This window comes from Elephas maximus, chromosome 2, assembly GCF_024166365.1.
Source record: "Elephas maximus indicus isolate mEleMax1 chromosome 2, mEleMax1 primary haplotype, whole genome shotgun sequence".
NCBI lineage: Eukaryota > Metazoa > Chordata > Mammalia > Proboscidea > Elephantidae > Elephas > Elephas maximus.
The window spans coordinates 31,193,477-31,213,568 of NC_064820.1; the positions used below are offsets into that span (position 1 = coordinate 31,193,477).

The window sequence follows — 20,092 nt, forward strand, 5'->3', positions numbered from 1 at the left end:
TGGCTCTTTCACAGCAATGGTAGGTCTATAGATTGTAGGATCTTGCTTTGTTGTAGCTTTCTTTATATTTCGAGCATATTAAATCCAGGCAGACTAAGTATAGTTAATGATTCTCTCCTTTCTAAATTCTTACAATTTCTTCGTTTTTGAATAGCCATTACACTTACAATCTGTATAGGCCTCCTTAGAATTTGTTCACATATTGCTACTTTTCCCTCTAGTGATTATGGAATACCCGGACTACAAGGGGCCTTAGTAAATGTGCAATTATTTTTTTTTCTACCTCCAATATCACTGTATTCTGCTTCTCAAATATTCGTATGGTCCATGCTAGAATGTAGTTAATAATGTGAAATCTAATTAGGTTATAATGTCTACTTTTAATCATCTGGGGAATTCTAATCATTACGACAATTTCAAATGACAGTGCTCAGTATTTTTCTTTTTAGCATTGAATTAAATCTTTTATACATGTTATATATTGGTGATAATAGTTATTGAGAGATTTTCAGCCTTCAAAAAATTTTGCAAAATAGCAACATAGTAGAATACATAAGGGCACATCTGTAACTGGGTATTTGGTTTTAAAGTGGATTGCCTTAGTAACAGACTAATCAATGTAAAATTCTGCCTAGAAGAATTCCGCTTAAGGGTCATAGAAGGGATGACATTTGCACCTTAAAACTTTACATGTTCATCAGGAGGCACCAGTCCGGGGAGAAGGATATCATGCTTAGCAAAGTAGAGGAGGTTCTGCAAAAGGTAGGGTTGACACAGTGGCTGCAACCAAGCACTTAAGTATAGCAATGATTGTGAGGATAAAGCAGGACCAGGAAATATTTTATTCTGTTGTACATAGGGTAGTTATGATTTGGAACTGACTCGATGGCACCTAACAGCAACAGTAAAAGAGGGAAAAAAAAGGATAATTCTTGACCCGGAAAATGGTTAAGATGCAATCTCCCTGTTTTCATCGTCTGGTTTAGGTTTTATTCTTCAGGACAAAACAGAGCAAATTCTCTGCATGGCAGTCTTTCAGAAATTTGCAAATAATTATTTTGCCTGATTCTCCCTTTCTCTTCTTCTCCCTTCCCATGTTTTTAGGTGCCTATATTCTGTTTTGTGGACAATCTCAATCATTAGTGAATCATCACATCATTTTCTGCTTCTTTTCTCCAGTCTGTGTATTCCTAGAGCATTCAAGATTTCCTCAAACAAAATGACTTTAAATATCTTCAATAAAATCACAAAGCTAAAACAAATTATAGTTTTTCTATACAAAGTTTAAATGTGTCACCCAGAGCTGAGCTCATATTCTATAAATTGTCTGATCATGTGGAAAAAAAAATCAAAACATATTTTTCATTCTAGAAACTATACTATTAATAGAGAAAGAGTGATTTAGACTTTTTTTCATCTGCATAACATTACCTATACATTCTTCACTTAGTCTCAAATAAAATCGACTGGTTTTTCCAACAGTAAAGTCTTGTGCAAAAAATTTAAAGTTTATTATCCATACTGTATTTATAGTATTTTATATTCCAAATGTGTTTCATATCCTATTAATGGGTAGACATCAGTGGTTCAAAAAATTGTATTCATTTTGAAGTGATAGAAACAGAAAATCAAAGCCTGTACCAAAGTTTTTCATAGTCCCAAAACACTCTAGTTTCAATCCCATGGAGTAATTTCTTAGCTGCTTTGTCCCTGAGTAAATCATGTTTTACATTTCGAGATTTACAATTTCCAGTTTTATGTGAGATCAGAACTGCCTCTAAGAATTAAGTAAAATAAAATTTATTTTTATAAATACTAGTTTATTTCATAAAAATACAAAAATATAAATATACATTTATAAAAATATGAATGAATTAACACAGAGACATTCTTCAACTAAATAAATATGGCAATAATAATCATTCCTACTCTTTAGGGATATATTTTTTCCATTTTAGTTTATAAAGCAGTTGCACAACATTTCATTTAATAGGAAAGGTGACTATAAGTCAATTAGGAAAACAATTATAAAGTTCATACATCTAAGAAAAGGCACAAAAAGCCTTTTAAGTATTTTTATTGATTATTCATGTGATATACGTCCCTTCAGCGATTGTTAGGCAAAAAGGGTGAACTGGTTATTATCATTATTTTTTAATCTATGTCATTCATATTCATTCACAGAAACTTACTGATTAAGGAAACCTTTACTAAGACAACACCTACATATTGTTTGTGATTTCGATTTTGTTTTATTTCCTCCCAGAAAGAGAGTGCAGGCCACTGAATCTAGTAACAAAGACAGTGCTTCCACTAATATTGATCAAGTCAAACAATACTTAGTCTCGATCACTGTCATCACCCCCGTACATATCTGCCAATTTTTTAAAACGAGGTCCCCAGTCGCTGAGGTAATCATAATCTTGGTTACAATCTGCTGTGAGAGATTCCAAAGAACTGAGTGAATCTGCTATGGAATCATTCCCTTCATAGGCATAGGTTGCCAGTGAATCATAAGGAGGTGCACTTGGGTCTGAATCGTTTTCTTTTAATCTTCGATGGATAAAATCTTGTACATCAATATTTTCCCACAGAGGCACAGTCCTCCTTATCTGAAAAATAGTTTCAGGCATTACATCTCTTCTAAGTTTGCTGTCTTCTCTTGCTTCAGGATTCCTTAATGTGCCGATGTCAAAAGCTTGAGTATCTTCTTCTCCGCCCCCTTCATCATTGTAGGTCACAATGTTGTCTCTGACATCGTCTTTTGAAACTATCAGAGGCTCCTTTTTTCTTTGCCTCTTCAATGCAGCAAACAGCACAACTAAAACTATTCAAAAACAAACAAAAAAATGAGAAAAATAGTGAGATTTCATCATGCACAATTAAATTAAAATGGTATACTTCTGTGAAAGATTTATGGCATGTAGGAGTTGTTACTGTTATCGTGGATAAAAGAGTAACCATCTTATAGGAACACAGAATGCCTTGGGCCAATGACTGCATACACCATATTGATAATGAAACAGTTATCACAGAGCAATTAATTTACTTTCAAGACTCACTCTCCTTTGGGGCTAACATTGAGATACTTTATTCAATCATGGCATTTGACATTATTGAACTGATATTCCTTGACATTTCTCTCTTCTCAAATGTAAGTTTGTTTCCAAGCACTTCGGTGCTGAAGCCTGAATTGTTATTACCCCAAGAGAAACTGGACTTCAAATGAATATTTTCTCAATGACTCCATTAGATGTATGCCACCTCATACAGTAAAACGCACAAAAGTTGGAAAATGTATAAGGCAGAAACCTGTCAGAGAAGGAAAACTCAAATATTTTCCCCTAAAACCAGTGATAGAAAAGTGGTAAGACTGCATTCTGCCAAAGGTGGAAAACATTTGAGACACAGAAAAGCAAGAAAATCATGTCTAGTTCCAGCTTTCACAGTATATGATGAGTTATGCTTAGAATTATCTTGGAGACTTATTGAAACTATTTAGTAAAAATGAGACAAGTCTGTACTCTTTCTCCTATTAAAGGATGGACATAAAATTAATTAAGGCCCACACAGATCTTAAATATACCAAATTTATACCAGGTAGTAGAAAAACTGGCTTCTTACTAAATATAATATTGAATGACTTAATTTTAAGTACTCTATTTTTTATAAGCAAAATAAAAATCATAAAGTGCCATTATTTTGTTAAGATGTTGGTCTTAGTCATCTAGTGCTGCTATAATAGAAATACTACACGCGGATGGCTTTAACAAAGAGAAGCTTCTCACAGTAAAATAGGCTAAAAGTTCAAATTCAGGGTGTCAGCTCCAGGGGAAGGCTTTCTCTCTCTGTCAGCCTTCTCATCAATCCTCCCCCAGACTAGGAGCTTCTCGGTGCAGTGACCCTGAGTCCAAAGGATGCGCTCTGCCCCTGGCACTGTTTTCTTGATAGTATGAGGTCCTTACTCTCTACTGGCTTCCCTTTCCTTTTATCTCTTGAGAGATAAAAGGTGGTGCAGGCTACACCCCAGAGAAGTTCCCTTTACATTGAATGAGGGATGTAACCTGGTAAGGGTGTCACAATCCCACTCTAATTCTCTTTAACATAAAATTACAATTCCACCCTAATCCTCTCTAACATAAAATTACAATCACAAAATAGGGGACAACCACACAATATGGGGAATCATGGCTCAACCAAATCAATACATACATTTTGGGGGGATGTAATTCAATCTATGACATTTTACCCTTTGGTCCCCAAAAAATCACATCCTTGCAACATGTAAAACATATTCATTCCATCAGATCATAGCAAAAGTCTTAACTCCAAGTCCAAAATCCAAAAATTCCTCTTCATCTGTGAAATCTAGAATACAAGGTATCTGCTTCCAAGGGTACAATGGCAGAACAGACACAAGCTAGACATTTCCATAACAAATGAGAGAAACTGGAGGAAAGAAGGGATAACAGGAACCAAGCAAGTCTACAGAACATGTTAAATTAGCCCTTAAAGCTTTGAAAATAATCCTCTCTTCTCTGAGGAAATTTACAAAACGACCCTTGCCCTCCAGCCTCTCGGTATTGGCCACACCCTCCGGATTCTGAGTAGAAGCCCCTTGGCCCTGGGCTTCAACTCTGCCCTCCAGGCCCACTGCGACAGCAACTCTGCTCCCTTGGCTTTAGGAGGATCATTCTCCTAGTCCATCTGAGTGGCAACTCCACCCTTAGAAACACCAGAGGCCTGGTTCCGCCCTTTGAAACTCCTGAAGTCATGACCATACCTTTTGAGAGTGAGGCAGCTCAGGCTTCTTGTGTTCCTTGTCTTTTTAGCTTCTGTTTCCTGGTTTCTTGGCCCCTGGGCTCTGGGGTTTCACAACCACATCTGCCCTGCTGGGGCAAGTGTTCCGAAACTCAGTAGCACCACTGATGAGTGCCTGGAGGCACCACACTCTGCCAGGAAGCCTCCTGCACACAGGAACTCAGCTCTCCAGCTCTGTGGGTCGGCAAGCCTAGCTCTACCAATAAGTGCCTGGAGTCACCCTACTCCACCAGGAAGCCTCCTGCACGTAGGCAGTCAGCTCTCTCACTCTGTGCGTTGGCTCCAGCACTCTGGTGCCGCTGGCTCTCTGCTACTGCCACTGCTTTGACACTGCAGGCTCTCTGCTTCTGATGATCATCTGGCATTGCCACAACTCTATCCATTCACAGTTTCAAAACCACTTCCACATTTTAGGTATCCATTAGAGCAGTACCCCACTCTCAGCACCAAGTTCTGTCTTAGTTATCTAGTGCTCTTTAACAGAAATATCACAACTGGATGGCTTTAACAAAGAGAAGTTTATTTTCTTATAGTAAAGTAGGCTAAAAGTCCAAATTCAGGGTGTCAGCGCCAGGCGAAGGCTTTCTCTCTCTGTCGGCCTTCTCATCAATCTTCTCCCAGATAAGGAGCTTCTCTGTGCAGGGACCCTGGGTCCAAAAACAGATGCTTTCTGCTCCTGGCACTGTTTTCTTGGTGATATGAGGTCTCTACTCTTTGCTAGCTTCCCTTTCCTTTTATCTCTTAAGAGATAAAAAGTGGTGCAGGCCACACCTCAGGGAAACTTCCTTTATATTGGATCAGGTATGTGACCTGGTAAAGGTGTTACAATCCCACCCTAATCCTCTTTAACATAAAATTACAATTCCACCCTAATCCTCTCTAACATGAAATTACAATCACAAAATAGAGTACAACCACACAACACGGGGAATCATGGCCCAGCCAAATTGATACATACATTTTTGGGGGAACATAATTCAGTCCATGACAGATGTACTTCGTGGTTATGGTCATTACCAATGTTCACAAATGAACCTAAGAATATGTTCTGAGTTATCTCTCCACAGGTAGGTCAAAATTATCTGCTTTATTTCTCTAGGCTGGAGTTCTTTATCTAGGATATGTGAATATAATTCATAGAGGCTAGCATAAGCAGTGGAGAAAAGTCCACCATTATTTTCAATAATCTGTAACTGAAATTTAGCATTTCTTTTCATTTTGAATATTGGCAACAAACAGTGATTGTAACAGTATGTGTGACTATTAAACTACCAGTAACCATACATGTATCTGTCACGAGCAATATCCCAAACCATCATTTTGCGTGACTATACTAGCCATTAGCCTTGCCTCTAGAACATGGCATTTATATCTTAATAAACAAGCACATTATGTTTTAGTTTTGAGATAATGATATTTATATTTTCTCATGCATGTACATTCTATTTTTATGAATTCTAATTATTATCCTGAGAAGGAGGTACATGGAACCACTGAAGATGCGCATGGAACTAAAAGGCTTAACAAGCCCTAAAAAATCTAGGCTTTAATCTCCCATTTTAATTTATAACATAGATCTAAGGTAGAAAGTACATTCCTTTAAACTGGAACAGGGTAACCCATTGCTTTTGAGTCTATTCCAACTCATAGGGACCCTATAGGACGGAGTAGAATTAACCTTTAGGGTTTCCGAGGAGTGGCTGGTGGATTCAAATGGTTGGCCTTTTGGTTACCAGCCAGTCTGTTAAGCACTGCGCCACCAAGCCTCCTGGAAGAGGGTAAACCAAAAAAAACCAAACCCAGTGCTGTCGAGTCGATTCTGACTCACAGCTCTAAAATATTACTGCCTGTGCTATTTCACTATCTCGCAAAGAGCAGATTCTCTTAACTATAGAACCGCATAACTTTGTCTAGCCGTTAAAAAAAGCCGTTAGTATACTCAAAATAAGAGCAAAGGTACCTTAGTGACATTTGATAATGAAACTCTTTGAATTAGAACCAATTTTAACAAAAATAATTAGAAGATAACTCTACATTTGGGCAATGAGATGGGAAGGTTAAAAAAAAAATAAGAAATGTGTGCCTTCAAAATTGCTCAGGACAAAAAGTTGGCAACCTTTTCAAGATAAGCCTCCTAGAATTCCTGCATAGAGAAAAAGGTTATAGAATTCAGTTTGTTAATGTCATCTAAACTTTTTTTTTTCTTTTTTCTTGTGGGAGGCATGCTTCTGTTCACGTTTGTATCTCTGCCTCTGTGTGTGTGTGCGTGTGTGTGTGTGTGTAGTACAGCAATGTAGAAATAAAAAATCAAATTGCAACATTTATTTTCACGTTGTTCTAAATTAGGAAAATAGAACAGTCTGAAAAAATAAACAATATGAGATCTGTAGCATGTAGCACAAAGAATAAGCCACATTTGAATCTCCATGGGGATACAAAAATATTTTGCAAAGGAATTGAACATTCTAGCAGCGGGTGGAGGTGGGGAGTGCTGGTGGTGATGGCAGTGGTGTGTGTGTTCTAAACGACCCCAGAAAAAAATTTTTCTAAATAGTCAGATCATTTCGACTGAGACAATTTTTTTTTTTTTCCCCTTTACTTTTCTCAATCCCTCACTGAAGTCCTGCAAGGATATCTGGCAAAAGGGATTTCACCCAGATCACTTGAAAAGGATTTGCAGTGAAAAGAAGCCAGAATATATGAGCATCAGAACATAAATTTGGCTAGCTTTCCTGCCCTAAGCAGAAGAATTTTTGGATGGGTATTTGATGGAAACATTTTTTTGGAATGTTTTATAGCAGAACAACTGTTTAATTGAATTAAACAGTTGTCCTGTTAGGGTATGCTCAATAAAACATTTCCTACTGGAAGCACGACTTTATTTTGAAAACACTGCAGAACTAGGTATGACCACAGTGCCACAGTGATATTTCAAAAACTAAACTTTCATTTTTTAATTTGATATATTGTACCTATACATTTCTACTGAAAAAATATATTATTGTGCCAATTTTAATTCATTTATCGATTAGGTATTTGATTTACATAGTTTAGTGTTTTCTGATATTTTGTTTTTAAAGATAAAGAAGTCTTGAGTTTTGAGAATAATGAAGAATTCTAAAGTAGAACAATCTAGGTAAAGCTAAGGCACTTTCTACATGAGTGATTTTTTAGACAAATTATTTAACCTTTCTGTATGAAAATAAAAATTTTTGCCTTATAGGGTTTATACAAAAGTCGAACAGATTATCAGAGCCAACGGCTTTAGAATAGTCAGCATGATTACTTAGCACTAAACACTATAAATACAAAACATTTTGAAAGAATATTTTAAAATATTATACATATAAAATACCAAATCTGTTGCCATGGACTTGATTCTAATTTGAAGTGACCCTATAGGACAGGAGAAAACTGCCCCATAAGGGTTCCAGGGGGTGGCTTGTGGATTCAAACTGCCAACCTTTTGGTTAGCAGCCGGGCTGTTAACCACTATGCCACTAGGGCTCCATTAGCACTAGCTATTATTTCTTGGGTTTTGATCTCTAGAAACCTAGACCTATCCCCACAGGGGAGAAAATAACACACACACACACATATATGTATATATGACCAAAAGAAAAAAAAAAAACCAAACCCGTTGCCATGGAGTTGATTCTGATTCATTTCCACCCCAAAGGGTTTCCAAGGAGTGGCTGGTGGATTCCACCTGCCTGTCTTTTTGTTGGCAGTTGAGCTCTTAATCACTGCACCACGAGGGCTCTTTCTATATGTGTGTGCACATATGTATATGTGTGTGTATATATATAGATATATATACACATATATATGTACTTTTTTTTCTAATTGAAAGAACAATTTTATGAACAAGTTAAAATTTTGCAATTTTGAGCTAGAGAGAAGGGTACTATTCAGCGTACAATCACTGGGCAAAGAGGGAGCGCATTTTGTAAGTTAAATGCGCATTGAGAGCGGCTTTGCTTACTCAGCAGTATGAAGACACAGAGAAGAATGGCGATGAGAGCCCCCGTGCTCAGGCCAGCCGAGAGGATCAAAGCCTCTGCATTGCAGGACTGCATGTTCCCTTGATTGTCGCAGGCACACACTCGAATGGTGAGCGTGCCAGTGCTGCTTTGAATCGGATAGTCGTTGTCAAAGATTAAAATTGGCAATAGATAGGTGCTAATTTTGTTGCGGCTATACCCATCTTTCCGAGTCAGAATTCCTGCTGTATTATCTAGGGGGAAAACAAAGGCAAAAGAAACTCAGACCAGTTTTTCATTTTGTATCTTAAAGTCTCATACATTTTACTTTTAAAGATGTGCTCTACCTTTATTGTCTATGATGGTGAAGTTCGGATTGAGGGGGAACTCTGGCACTGGTTCAAAGAAGAATTTGTGGCCTCGGGGAGGGTCGTCCTTGTCCATGACGCTGACAGTCTGAATCAACTGGAACCAACAATCAATCAATAAAACAAAACAAACAAACAGAAACCGTAAATCTATTACTGAAGTTAAAGAAACAAAGCAAAACGAAATTGCTTTTCCAGAGATTATGTAAAGGTTTGTAATGATTCTGTCAAATGTAATTTACTTAACTTAGAATGAAAAATGTTCATTGATTATGAGTTTGCAGGGTATCACTATGCCTCATTGTCATTTTCCCCACCATCAGCATATACATAAAAAACATGATCATTTCCATATCTATCCTTTTCCAGCACTTTTATAAAACACCACCACTAGCACCATTCTTTGCTGTCCCCTTTATTCTGACTCATTGTGACCCCATGTGTTTCAGAATAGAACTGCCCTCTATAGGATTTTTGATAGCTGTGATGTTTCGGAAGCAGATTACTAGGACTTTGTTCCCAGACAACTCTGGGCAGATTCTAATCTCCAACCTTTTGGTTAATAGCTGAGCACTCAACCGTTTGTGCTACTCAGATACTCCAATATAAAGTTCTGTTTTATTATAAATTGCTACTGATCTCTTGACTCTACTTGAGGATAATTTTCTCAAAAAAAAGAAGGCAAAGAAAATAGCTAATCCTTTTTTTTTTTTTTGACAAAAATGCTAAGCATTGTCACATCCACAGATTAAGAAGGCTATTAACTCATTTTTAGAAATAACATTTTATCATATATGAGAAAGCAACAGATTTTAAAGGTATGAGGCCACATGAATACTCTTTATTTTGTTTTATTAAATACTACTATCTATTCAAATTGCTTGTTTTTCTTTGAATGACATTTGTAAAGTTTAGATAATTGTATAAATAAATGGTTTTAAAGATTTGTAAAAAACATTATCAAAGTTGAGAAATTACAGTACCTCTTGGCTGCCCTCAATATAGTCCAGGGGTATGCCCTAGTGTCAGATGGCGCAGCAAAGAACAGACTATGCAGAATAATCCCATTTTATTTTGGAAAATGCACTAAGCTACCCATCAAGGTGCCTGTTTCTCTAGTCCTGGATCAGCCATTTGTGTGATTTGAAATCACAGTCATTTAATTACCTCACTCTCAGATGTCTCTTCTACAAAAATAAACAGTTGTACCACTTGCAAGTATAATTGTCCAACACTCAGTGTTGAGTAATTATTTGAATTTCATAGTACTTTACCCATTGTCTCAGTTACTGCATCCCTTCTATAACCATATCATTGCACATTCACCAGGCAATACTTTTACTCTTTAATTTGGTGTTTAATATTTCATTCATTTTATTGACAGAGTGACATGTAACCTTACATTTCTTTATGTACATTTATGAAAGTACATGTTTATTAATATGAATTTAATATACTCTTCTCCTTAGAAAATTAGAGCATAACAAAAGAAAAATTTTATACAAAATCTAATATCCTGGCTCATTTACCTCCTCATTCTGAGTAGCAAATAACAAATCTAATTTTAGTAATATGGTAAGTCATAAACAATATTTTTTTCTTTGATTTTAACATCTGGACTCTTGAAGTGATTATATGGGCCATTGTTCAACCATATTTTAAGAGAGTGTATATTAGTTGCTTTATATATATATATATATATTTTAATCTTGATTCATTTTAACAGAAACGTTATTTTTGCTCCGGCTACATGGATCTTTGGCACAGAAATTTTAAGAGTAATATTACAGACTATAGTCATTATAATTAGTTAATATCATTGATAATTTATTAAAAAAATATTATACTCCAAGTGTAATATCTCAATAACTCACATGAATTAATAAAAGATGAGCATACTAATAGACAAATGGTCAAAAAATATATATAGGCTATAAAGATTTATGAAAAAATGTTCAACCTCAATAATTTTTGGAGAATTCATATGAAAATTATTATGAGATATTTATTCCAAAATATCTTAGAGCTTTCTGGAATACTGCTTAATAACAGGACTTTGTAACTATTTTATAAATATACTTTTATTCCAATAACATGAAAATTAAGAGAAAAGCACAACAAAATACATCAAACCAAAGTGTCCTGGCAGAATCATTAGATGGAGCAAAATGTAATCCACAAAATAGTGATGCCCTTTACATTAACAGGGAGCAATTTGTTAATTTGCTTCATGTGTTATTTAATAATTTATATCCATCCTATTCATGGATATAACTCAACATCAGCCTAATAATGAATAATAAGGCTTTTGACATGTATGGTATCTGTTATATACCCAGTGTATAAATTTCCCCTGTTGTGTCATGGGTTCCATAGTAAAATAAGTTAACTTTTTTTTTTTTTTTTAATCACTGCAAGGTCTTTGATAAGGGGAGATAAAGAGGCGGCAAGGATGAATGACAATAGTTTGCATGGAAAAAGTAGTGAAAATAAATTAATGCAATCTCTTCTGATTTGTTGGTAGAAAATAACAAGCAAATTTATAAGAATTTTTATTTACCTGCCCAGGTTTTGCATTTTCACAAACAAATGTTTCATAGTAGGTGGCAAATTCCGGTGCATGGTCATTTATATCTAAAATTCTGATGAAGACAGGAACATGGCTACTTTGTTTTGGGTTATCTGCAATGAGAACATGTGTAAGATTTCAGGCTCATTTACAGAGAAGCAGTGATGCCACTCGCCCCATTTGTAACTTAGCAACGGATCATTTCTGCGGTATTCACCTTCTGGACTAGATTGTTTACGAATATCTCAGCTTGCTTACATGGTGCAAATAGAAAGCAGGAATAAAAAAAGCAGCATATGATTGAGGACAAAGTATTAGTTATAATAGATAATTTTCTTAGGCCAAATAATTATTTGTATGAGGCTAAGTTATATTTCTATCTTAGAGTAAGGTGTAAAAAAGAATCAAGTTTAAAATAAATGAATAATTTGTTGAGGATAGACATATGTGGATCCGTGTAATAATGTTGACATTATGAATCCTATACTTAGTGACATATCAGATGAAAATAACTGATAGAATAATTTTCTTTTTTGTATTAAGGAGATGGGAAAAGAATGCATCAATCTATTATAAAGCACAATGACCTGCATAAGGTGAAATGTTTCATAAAGATCTAAGGAAATAAAGGACATTTTAAAACAGGAAAAAAAAAAAAAAAGAATGATAAAAATCTAACACACTCTGAATCGTCTCTTTCAGATTTTCCTAATGATAAAATATCTCACTCAAGGAAAAAAGTCTACCTAATGCCATTTTTCACCACTTTAGTTAAAGATAATGTGTTCATATGGGTTTATCTCCAACTTACTTATTTCTGTGGCTGTAATGGTGATGTTATGCCACGGGGATGATTCTCGATCAAGGGGCTTCAGGGTGAAAATAGAGCCATTTTCTGAGTGGATACTAAAAATCCGGTCCATATCAGTGTGCCGGTCCACAGTGTATCTGGCAGAAAATAGACTCATAAGTTCTAGCACTGTCTTATGATCATTAGTTCTTCTATTATTCCTTAAATTTTAGGCAATTCACACAATGAGCTGACAAAGACATAATCTGTAAGATGCTAGTAACTTTACTCCATTTTTAAAAGAACTTTCATTTAAACAATTTGCTATATTTAACAGCTTCCGTTGTTACTGTTCTATAATTATTGTACAGTTTAGTCATTACTTGTACTTGTGAGTCCTTGTGACAGCTTTTAAGTGAGCTTTTAAATGGCATTTGATTCACTTATCCTATCATAGCACTATCACAGTGCTTGAGACACATTAACAAGTCAATAATCACTTGATAGAGACAAAATAGCATTGAATAAATGGAAATTATGTAAAACAACAACAAAACAAAACCTAAGGAAATGTGTCCGCAGTCCTCTATAAGTGAATAAAAAAAAAAAAATACAGAGAAGTTATTATAAAATTCATTGCTCTTCAATGAATATTATTCAGAGAACATCTCAGCTACATCAAAGGTTTTCCTCCAATCTATCCCTACAACCTATTCTAAATAAAAAATGACATGATATGTTATCAGAGATTTCTGTAACTCATCAGAACTGGATATGAAATCAGTTACTTGCAACTTTGTAATTCCTCTATGGAAGACAAAATAATGCCACCCTCCTCCAAAGGTATCTACACCCTAGTACGAAGAACCTAGGAACGTGTTACTTTGCATGGCAAAAGTAGCTTTGTAAATGTGATTAAGGTTAACAACATTGAAATGGAAGATTATCCTTGATTACCGTGATAGCCTCAAATCATATGAGTCATTAAAAGTAAAAGAGGAAGGCAGCAAAGTGGGCCACCGAAATGTGACAGAAAGAAAAAAGAGGAGAGATTTGAAGTGTGAGAAAGACTTAACCCATCATTCACAGCTTTGAAGATGGAGAAAGGGGCCACCAATCAAAAATTGAAGGCAGTCCCTAAAAACTGGGGATGGTCCTTCAGCTGACAGCCACCAAGGAAACAGGGATCTCATCCTCCAAGTGCAAGAAACTGAGATGAGCCTCACAACCTGAGTGAGGAAGCAAACTGTTCTCTAGAGCAGTCAGACAGATAACACCTTGATTTTAGCACAATGAGACTGTAGTGAAATTCTGACCTACAAAACTATAAGATGATACATTTGTGTTGTTTTAAACGACTAAGTTTGTGGTCATTTGTTATGGCAGCAATAGAGAACTAATACATACTCAAAAGAGAGAGGTATTTAAAAGGCTAGCTTATATGCAAATCCTTCAGTTACATCTGGCCACGTTATGCTGTGCTAGCTATGATTTTTACATCTGATTATTTCTGTTGTGGATTCTTTAACAGAGCTTCTCATGTATTAATAATCATATGTCTCAGCTGAGAATCTTGTGAAAAAGCAGATTGTGATTGAGGAAGTTAGTTTGTGAGCTGGGATTCTGCATTTCTAACAAATCCTTTGGTCAAAACCTTATCGTAAGTCCATGGGCCAGATCTTGTGTAGATAAGGCTTTAGACCAAGGAATAAAGTGTTTGGACTAAGGCCAGAGAAAAGGAGGAACAATGAAGGACAACAAACAGACTAATCAGTATCTGGTGTGTTTCTCGCTTTTCTAGTTATCATGTTAAAGGATGTGTGTGTGTGTGTGTGTGTGTGTGAATTGGCAAATTATGGCTCCCAGTAAAAATCTGTAATATACTCACTATCTGGCACTGGCTATAACAAATATAAGTGATAGGTATTTCATTTCTAAACACTATGAAATATTGACTTTTTTATAATGGATGAAAATATATTTTTCTAGATTCTAGAGTTCATTTTTGTTTGGGTTGTTTTTAACAAAGGATATGTGGATATGTGAGTTGGCCTATTGTTACAAGAAACATGCTGAATTTAATAAATAATCTGAGCCCTCTCACAATTTAGTAGCTGATGTAGAATTTATTTATATTTTGTACACATATCTTTTACAAGGTATTTGCAAGAAAAGCAGGAAGTTACTAAAACACAGAAAAAAGAAAAAAAGTTTTATTTTCTCTGTATACTTATACCAATTTCTGCTTGTGAATGAAAACAAACTTAAAATGAGCAAAAAAGAAAGCAAAGTACAAGAACATAACCATATCCACGAGTTTAACGGAAGACACTTCACAATAATCAAAAGAACCAAACCTGTTGCCATTGAGTTGATTCCAACTCACAGTGATCCTATAGGACAGAGTAGAATTGCCCCACAGGGTTCCCAACACAAATTTATTATCTTATACTTTTGTAGGTCAGAATTGCACTACAGTCTCACTGTGCTAAAATCAAGGTGGTGCTTGATTTGAACCGCTGACTTTTGGTTAGCAGCCAAGCTAGCCATTGTGCACCAGGGCTTAACACTTCACAATATTCTCCTATAAATATTTTTTCTGCATTGTTGAAAAGGTCATTAATTAACCATTATCTTCCTATGGCTGAAAAAATCTTGGATTTCTTCCTACTGTTTGCATTGAACCACAAGAAGGAAACAAAAAATATGTTTTGCCCCCTTTTGCTACTTGCCCTAGATGTTATTAGCATGAGGATTTATAAGACTGAGGAATAATTAACAATTCTAATGTCATGCACACTCAAGATTGTTTCATTTGGAGCTTTTGTGGGACCAAAATAAGTTGAAGTATCTGGCTGACCTAGTCTTAAATTCAACCTTGAAAGACATTATTTGTCAAATTAAAAATTTAGAAAGGAGAATCACTATGACTTAGAAATAGTTCACTTAACTTGAAAATTGCAAACATCCAGGTCTATATTCAGAAATCTTGCCCCAGTGCAAATGATGTCTCATAACTTGTCAAGGCCCATAGAAAATTTTCATTTATTTAGCAGCCAGAGTTTCTATTTTCAACACAGAATAGGATGTTCTGGTTTGCCTATTAATAATAAATATATTGAATTACAACAAATAACCAGAGAAAGCCTGAAAAACACTTAACCTAAGAGCAAAGGTATCTCTATCTCCCAGCAGATGGTCTATTATAACAGTAATATTTTATTGATCTCCCTACATTGAATTTTGAACAATAAGTTTAAAAAAGGACCACTGGTATAATTTTTGTATGAATACCTTCTGCAGGGACAGGATCCAAACATATAGCCCAGCAAATAACAATTGGGAAAGAACACAGGAGAACGGGGCCTGTGGAAGTTGAACTCTGGTTTTGTTTGTTGTTTGCTTTTCATCTTTATGTTCTACGATTAAGAGCCAGAAACGTATCAAATCCCTGTAGCTTTACTCACTGTAAGTGAACACCGAAACTAAAATATGGGCACCATAACAAACAAGATAAATGCAGAAATATGCTAAAGAAAAGGAAAATATTTCTTTCCTTAACTAGATTCCAGGTACTTCTTTTCACTAACTTTGTATAGTTAGGTTATGGATTTTCTCTTTCTTTTCCAGATTTTTACCCCACAAATATGTTTTTTTAGCTATAAAATCTGAAACCTTCATCCCCACTCAAAAAGAGAATGTGGCTACATAATAAAATTATAATTATTTCATTTGAACAAGTAGTTCAAATATTTTTCAAGAGATAAATAAAACAAAAACCAAACTCGTTGCCATGTCAAGTCAATCCTGACTCATAGCAACCCTATAGGACCGAGTAGAACTGCCCCATAGGGCTTCCAAGGGGTGCTTGCTGGATTTGAACTGCCCAACCTTTTGGTTAGAAGCCATAGCTCTTAACCACTACACCACCACGGTTTCTAAGAGATAAGTGGCATTGTTTTATTATTGTTATTATCATTCTCTTTGCAATAAATAACATTTTTTATGTATCTATGTATGTGTGTGTGTATGTATAAAGGAAACACTGCTGTATGAGTTAAATTCCCTGATACAGCTTATGGTAGGATCACATGCATTTTATTGACACATAACTAAATTTCTTGCCAGCAAGTTTTTTTTTTTTTTTTTACTTGCTTTCAATTTGACTGCAGTAGAAAAGATTACTTCTAAAATATGTTGAACTTTAAATATAGTGAGCATAAAAGAAGTGTGAAATGAGACATGTTCTTTCAGAATCTCTAAAGCTATAATCAACACTAAAACTTGGGGTATCCGTGATTACTAATGAGGTGAGACAGCTGACAACAGCTGCTAATTGTAACCATAATCTCAGGTTGCAAGTGGCAGATGTATTTCAGAAAATATGTTTGATGAATAAATTTACTAGTGAATAGGAATTAGTTCACAAGCTCTGCCTTGAAAAACAGTCCTCCATGATGCTTATCATGGCCTATTTCTGCTCTGGGAATCAGCCATCCTTCTAAAATCCATCAGAGCAAACAGAAGAGTTTCATGTTACAATGTTGCATCTTGTTGAATTATTGCTGCTCTTTCTTCTTTCTTCACACTATAATGGGATATCTAATTTTTTTCTATTTTACATAGATTTCATATGCAAACAGGAATCAGACCATCCCCTATGTTTTCAGGAACAGCCTTATACATTGGCAGAATTTGCAGAATAATTCAAGGAACAGTTTGAGATTATTTTGTTCTCAATATTTTCGTTGTCATAGTTCTTGAGCCTTTATAGGTGAAAGTACTGTCTATTGTTCCTGCAAGGCTTGAGGACCTTATACAAAAAAACACCTATTTTGGGATTGCTACAAACATGAAAAAAGAAAAAAATATCAGCCACTTTTACACACTGGGAAGTAAGACAGTAAATTTTACTATCAGTATTTCACCCAGAAATTTTACTCTTAAAAATGTATCCTGAGGAAATTATCAGATATGAGAGAGGATATATACATGTATATATATATACATATAATCTCCAAACAATCTAAATTTCTATCACTGATGTTTCTCCTATATAATCATGTGATATTTATACAATACAAATGTATTAAGATGTTTAATGACATTAGAAAATATTCATAATTATAAAAAATGCATGGACCTATTTGTACATAACTTCAGTAATATAAAAAATGAGGCACAAAAGCATTTGTGAAATACTTGATGGACATGTATCAAAATGACAGCAGAATATATATTAAGGAAAGAATTATAGATGTCTTGCTACAAAATTTCCTTCATCTTCCAGGTTATCTAAAATTACTATGATTGTATGATCAAAAACTGTTTAAAAATAATTTTCTTGGGGCGGAGCCAAGATGGCGGACTAGGCAGACGCTACCTCGGATCCCTCTTACAACAAAGACACAGAAAAACAAGTGAATTGATCACATACATAACAATCTACGAACCCTGAACAACAAACACAGATTTAGAGATGGAGAATGAACTAATACGGTGAAGCAGCGATTGTTTCCAGAGCCTGGAGCCAGCGTACCAGTCAGGTACGGCACAAGCACAGAGAGCGACTCCACCCCCCTGAACTAACCCCGGGAGGGGGACCAGCCGGTTCCACGGGCGGCGTGGGACTCAGCCGGTAGGAGAAGTCCCTGGGAGGCAGTGACTGGTCTTGGAGCAGAAAGAGCAGCATCCGAGCCGGGGAACCGTCCCGCAGGGATTTGGACTGGACGCAGGTACGGCATAAACACGGAGAGTTGCTCCACCCCCCTGAACTAACCCCGGGAAGGGGACCAGCTGGGTCGCACGGGCAGCGTGGGACGCAGCCTGTAGGAGAAGTCCCTGGGAGGCAGCGGCTGGTATCGGAGCCGGGAGAACAGCGTCCCAGCCGGGACACTCGGTCACGGCACAAGCACGGGGACCTGCTCCATCCATCTGAACTAACCCCAGGAGGAGGCCCAACTGGTTCTCGGAGGCGGCACGGCCATGCGGCTGGAGGGATGAGAAGTCCCCGGGAGGCAGCGACTGATTTTGGAGTCAAGAGTGCACCGTCCCAGTAGGGGAGCCTTGACGCTGGGCGTGGGGCTGGAAGCAGAGGATCTGACCGTGACTCCAGCGGGCCAGACCCCCCGGGGGCAATCTCCACACAGCCAGCACACATAGGCGACGCGCCCTGCGGGAGTCTCAGATATAATAGTCATTCCAAGCAAGACAAGCAACTCTGGCTATATTCTGAGGTGCTACTCTCCTATCTCTCTGTTCCCTCCCCCACCCTCCCCAGGCAGCTTCATTAACATCTGAATAGCCTGAGCCAGAGGGAGAACTCTGATAGGGATCTGACTGCATTTTTTTTTTAGCGGATTTTCTGGAAAAACTAGTTTCCCAGTGATGGCTCGGAGACAACAATCCATATCAAACCACTTAAAGAAGCAGACCATGACAGCTTCTCCAACCCCCCAAACAAAAGAATCAAAATCTTTCCCAAATGAAGATACAATCTTGGAATTATCAGATACAGAATATAAAAAACTAATTTACAGAATACTTAATGATATCACAAATGAAATTAGGATAACTGCAGAAAAAGCCAAGGAACACACTGATAAAACTGTTGAAGAACTCAAAAAGATTATTCAAGAACATGGTGGAAAAATTAATAAGTTGCAAGAATCCATACAGAGACAACATGTAGAAATCCAAAATATTAACAATAAAATAACAGAATTAGACAACGCACTAGGAACTCAGAGGAGCAGACTCGAGCAATTAGAATGCAGACTGGGACATCTGGAGGACCAGGGAATCGACACCAACATAGCTGAAAAAAAATCAGATAAAAGAATTAAAAAAAATGAAGAAACCCTAAGAATTATGTGGGACTCTATCAAGAAGGATAACCTGCGGGTGATTGGAGTCCCAGAACAGGGAGGGGGGACAGAAAACACAGAGAAAATAGTTGAAGAACTCCTGACAGAAAACTTCCCTGACATCATGAAAGATGAAAGGATATCTATCCAAGATGCTCATCGAACCCCATTTAAGATTGATCCAAAAAGAAAAACACCAAGACATATTACCATCAAACTCACCAAAACCAAAGATAAACAGAAAATTTTAAAAGCAGCCAGGGAGAAAAGAAAGGTTTCCTTCAAGGGAGAATCAGTAAGAATATGTTCTGACTACTCAGCAGAAACCATGCAGGCAAGAAGGGAATGGGACGACATATACAGAACACTGAAGGAGAAAAACTGCCAGCCAAGGATCATATATCCAGCAAAACTCTCTCTGAAATATGAAGGCGAAATTAAGATATTTACAGACAAACACAAGCTTAGAGAATTTGCAAAAACCAAACCAAAGCTACAAGAAATATTAAAGGATATTGTTTGGTCAGAGAACCAATAATATCAGATATCAGCACAACACAAGGTCACAAAACAGAACATCCTGATATCAACTCAAATAGGGAAATCACAAAAACAAATTAAGATTAATTAAAAAAAAATACACATAACAGGGAATCATGGAAGTCAATAGGTAAAAGATCACAATAATCAAAAAG

At 36.3% G+C, this 20,092-nt stretch overlaps 1 protein-coding gene across 2 annotated transcripts in view; it reads right to left on the reverse strand.

Annotated features, from left to right (window-relative positions):
- Window positions 1-2,339: 2,339 nt before the first annotated feature.
- Window positions 2,340-20,092, reverse strand: part of CDH9 (cadherin 9) — a 106,712-nt gene continuing 88,959 nt past the window's right edge. For both annotated transcript variants that reach the window (XM_049861614.1, XM_049861624.1), the window contains 5 exons: window positions 12,553-12,689; window positions 11,733-11,854; window positions 9,152-9,269; window positions 8,807-9,058; window positions 2,340-2,827 (listed from right to left, as the gene is read on the reverse strand). In XM_049861614.1, the coding sequence (XP_049717571.1) occupies window positions 2,340-2,827; window positions 8,807-9,058; window positions 9,152-9,269; window positions 11,733-11,854; window positions 12,553-12,689 (1,117 nt within the window). The remainder of the gene's footprint in view (window positions 2,828-8,806; window positions 9,059-9,151; window positions 9,270-11,732; window positions 11,855-12,552; window positions 12,690-20,092) is intronic.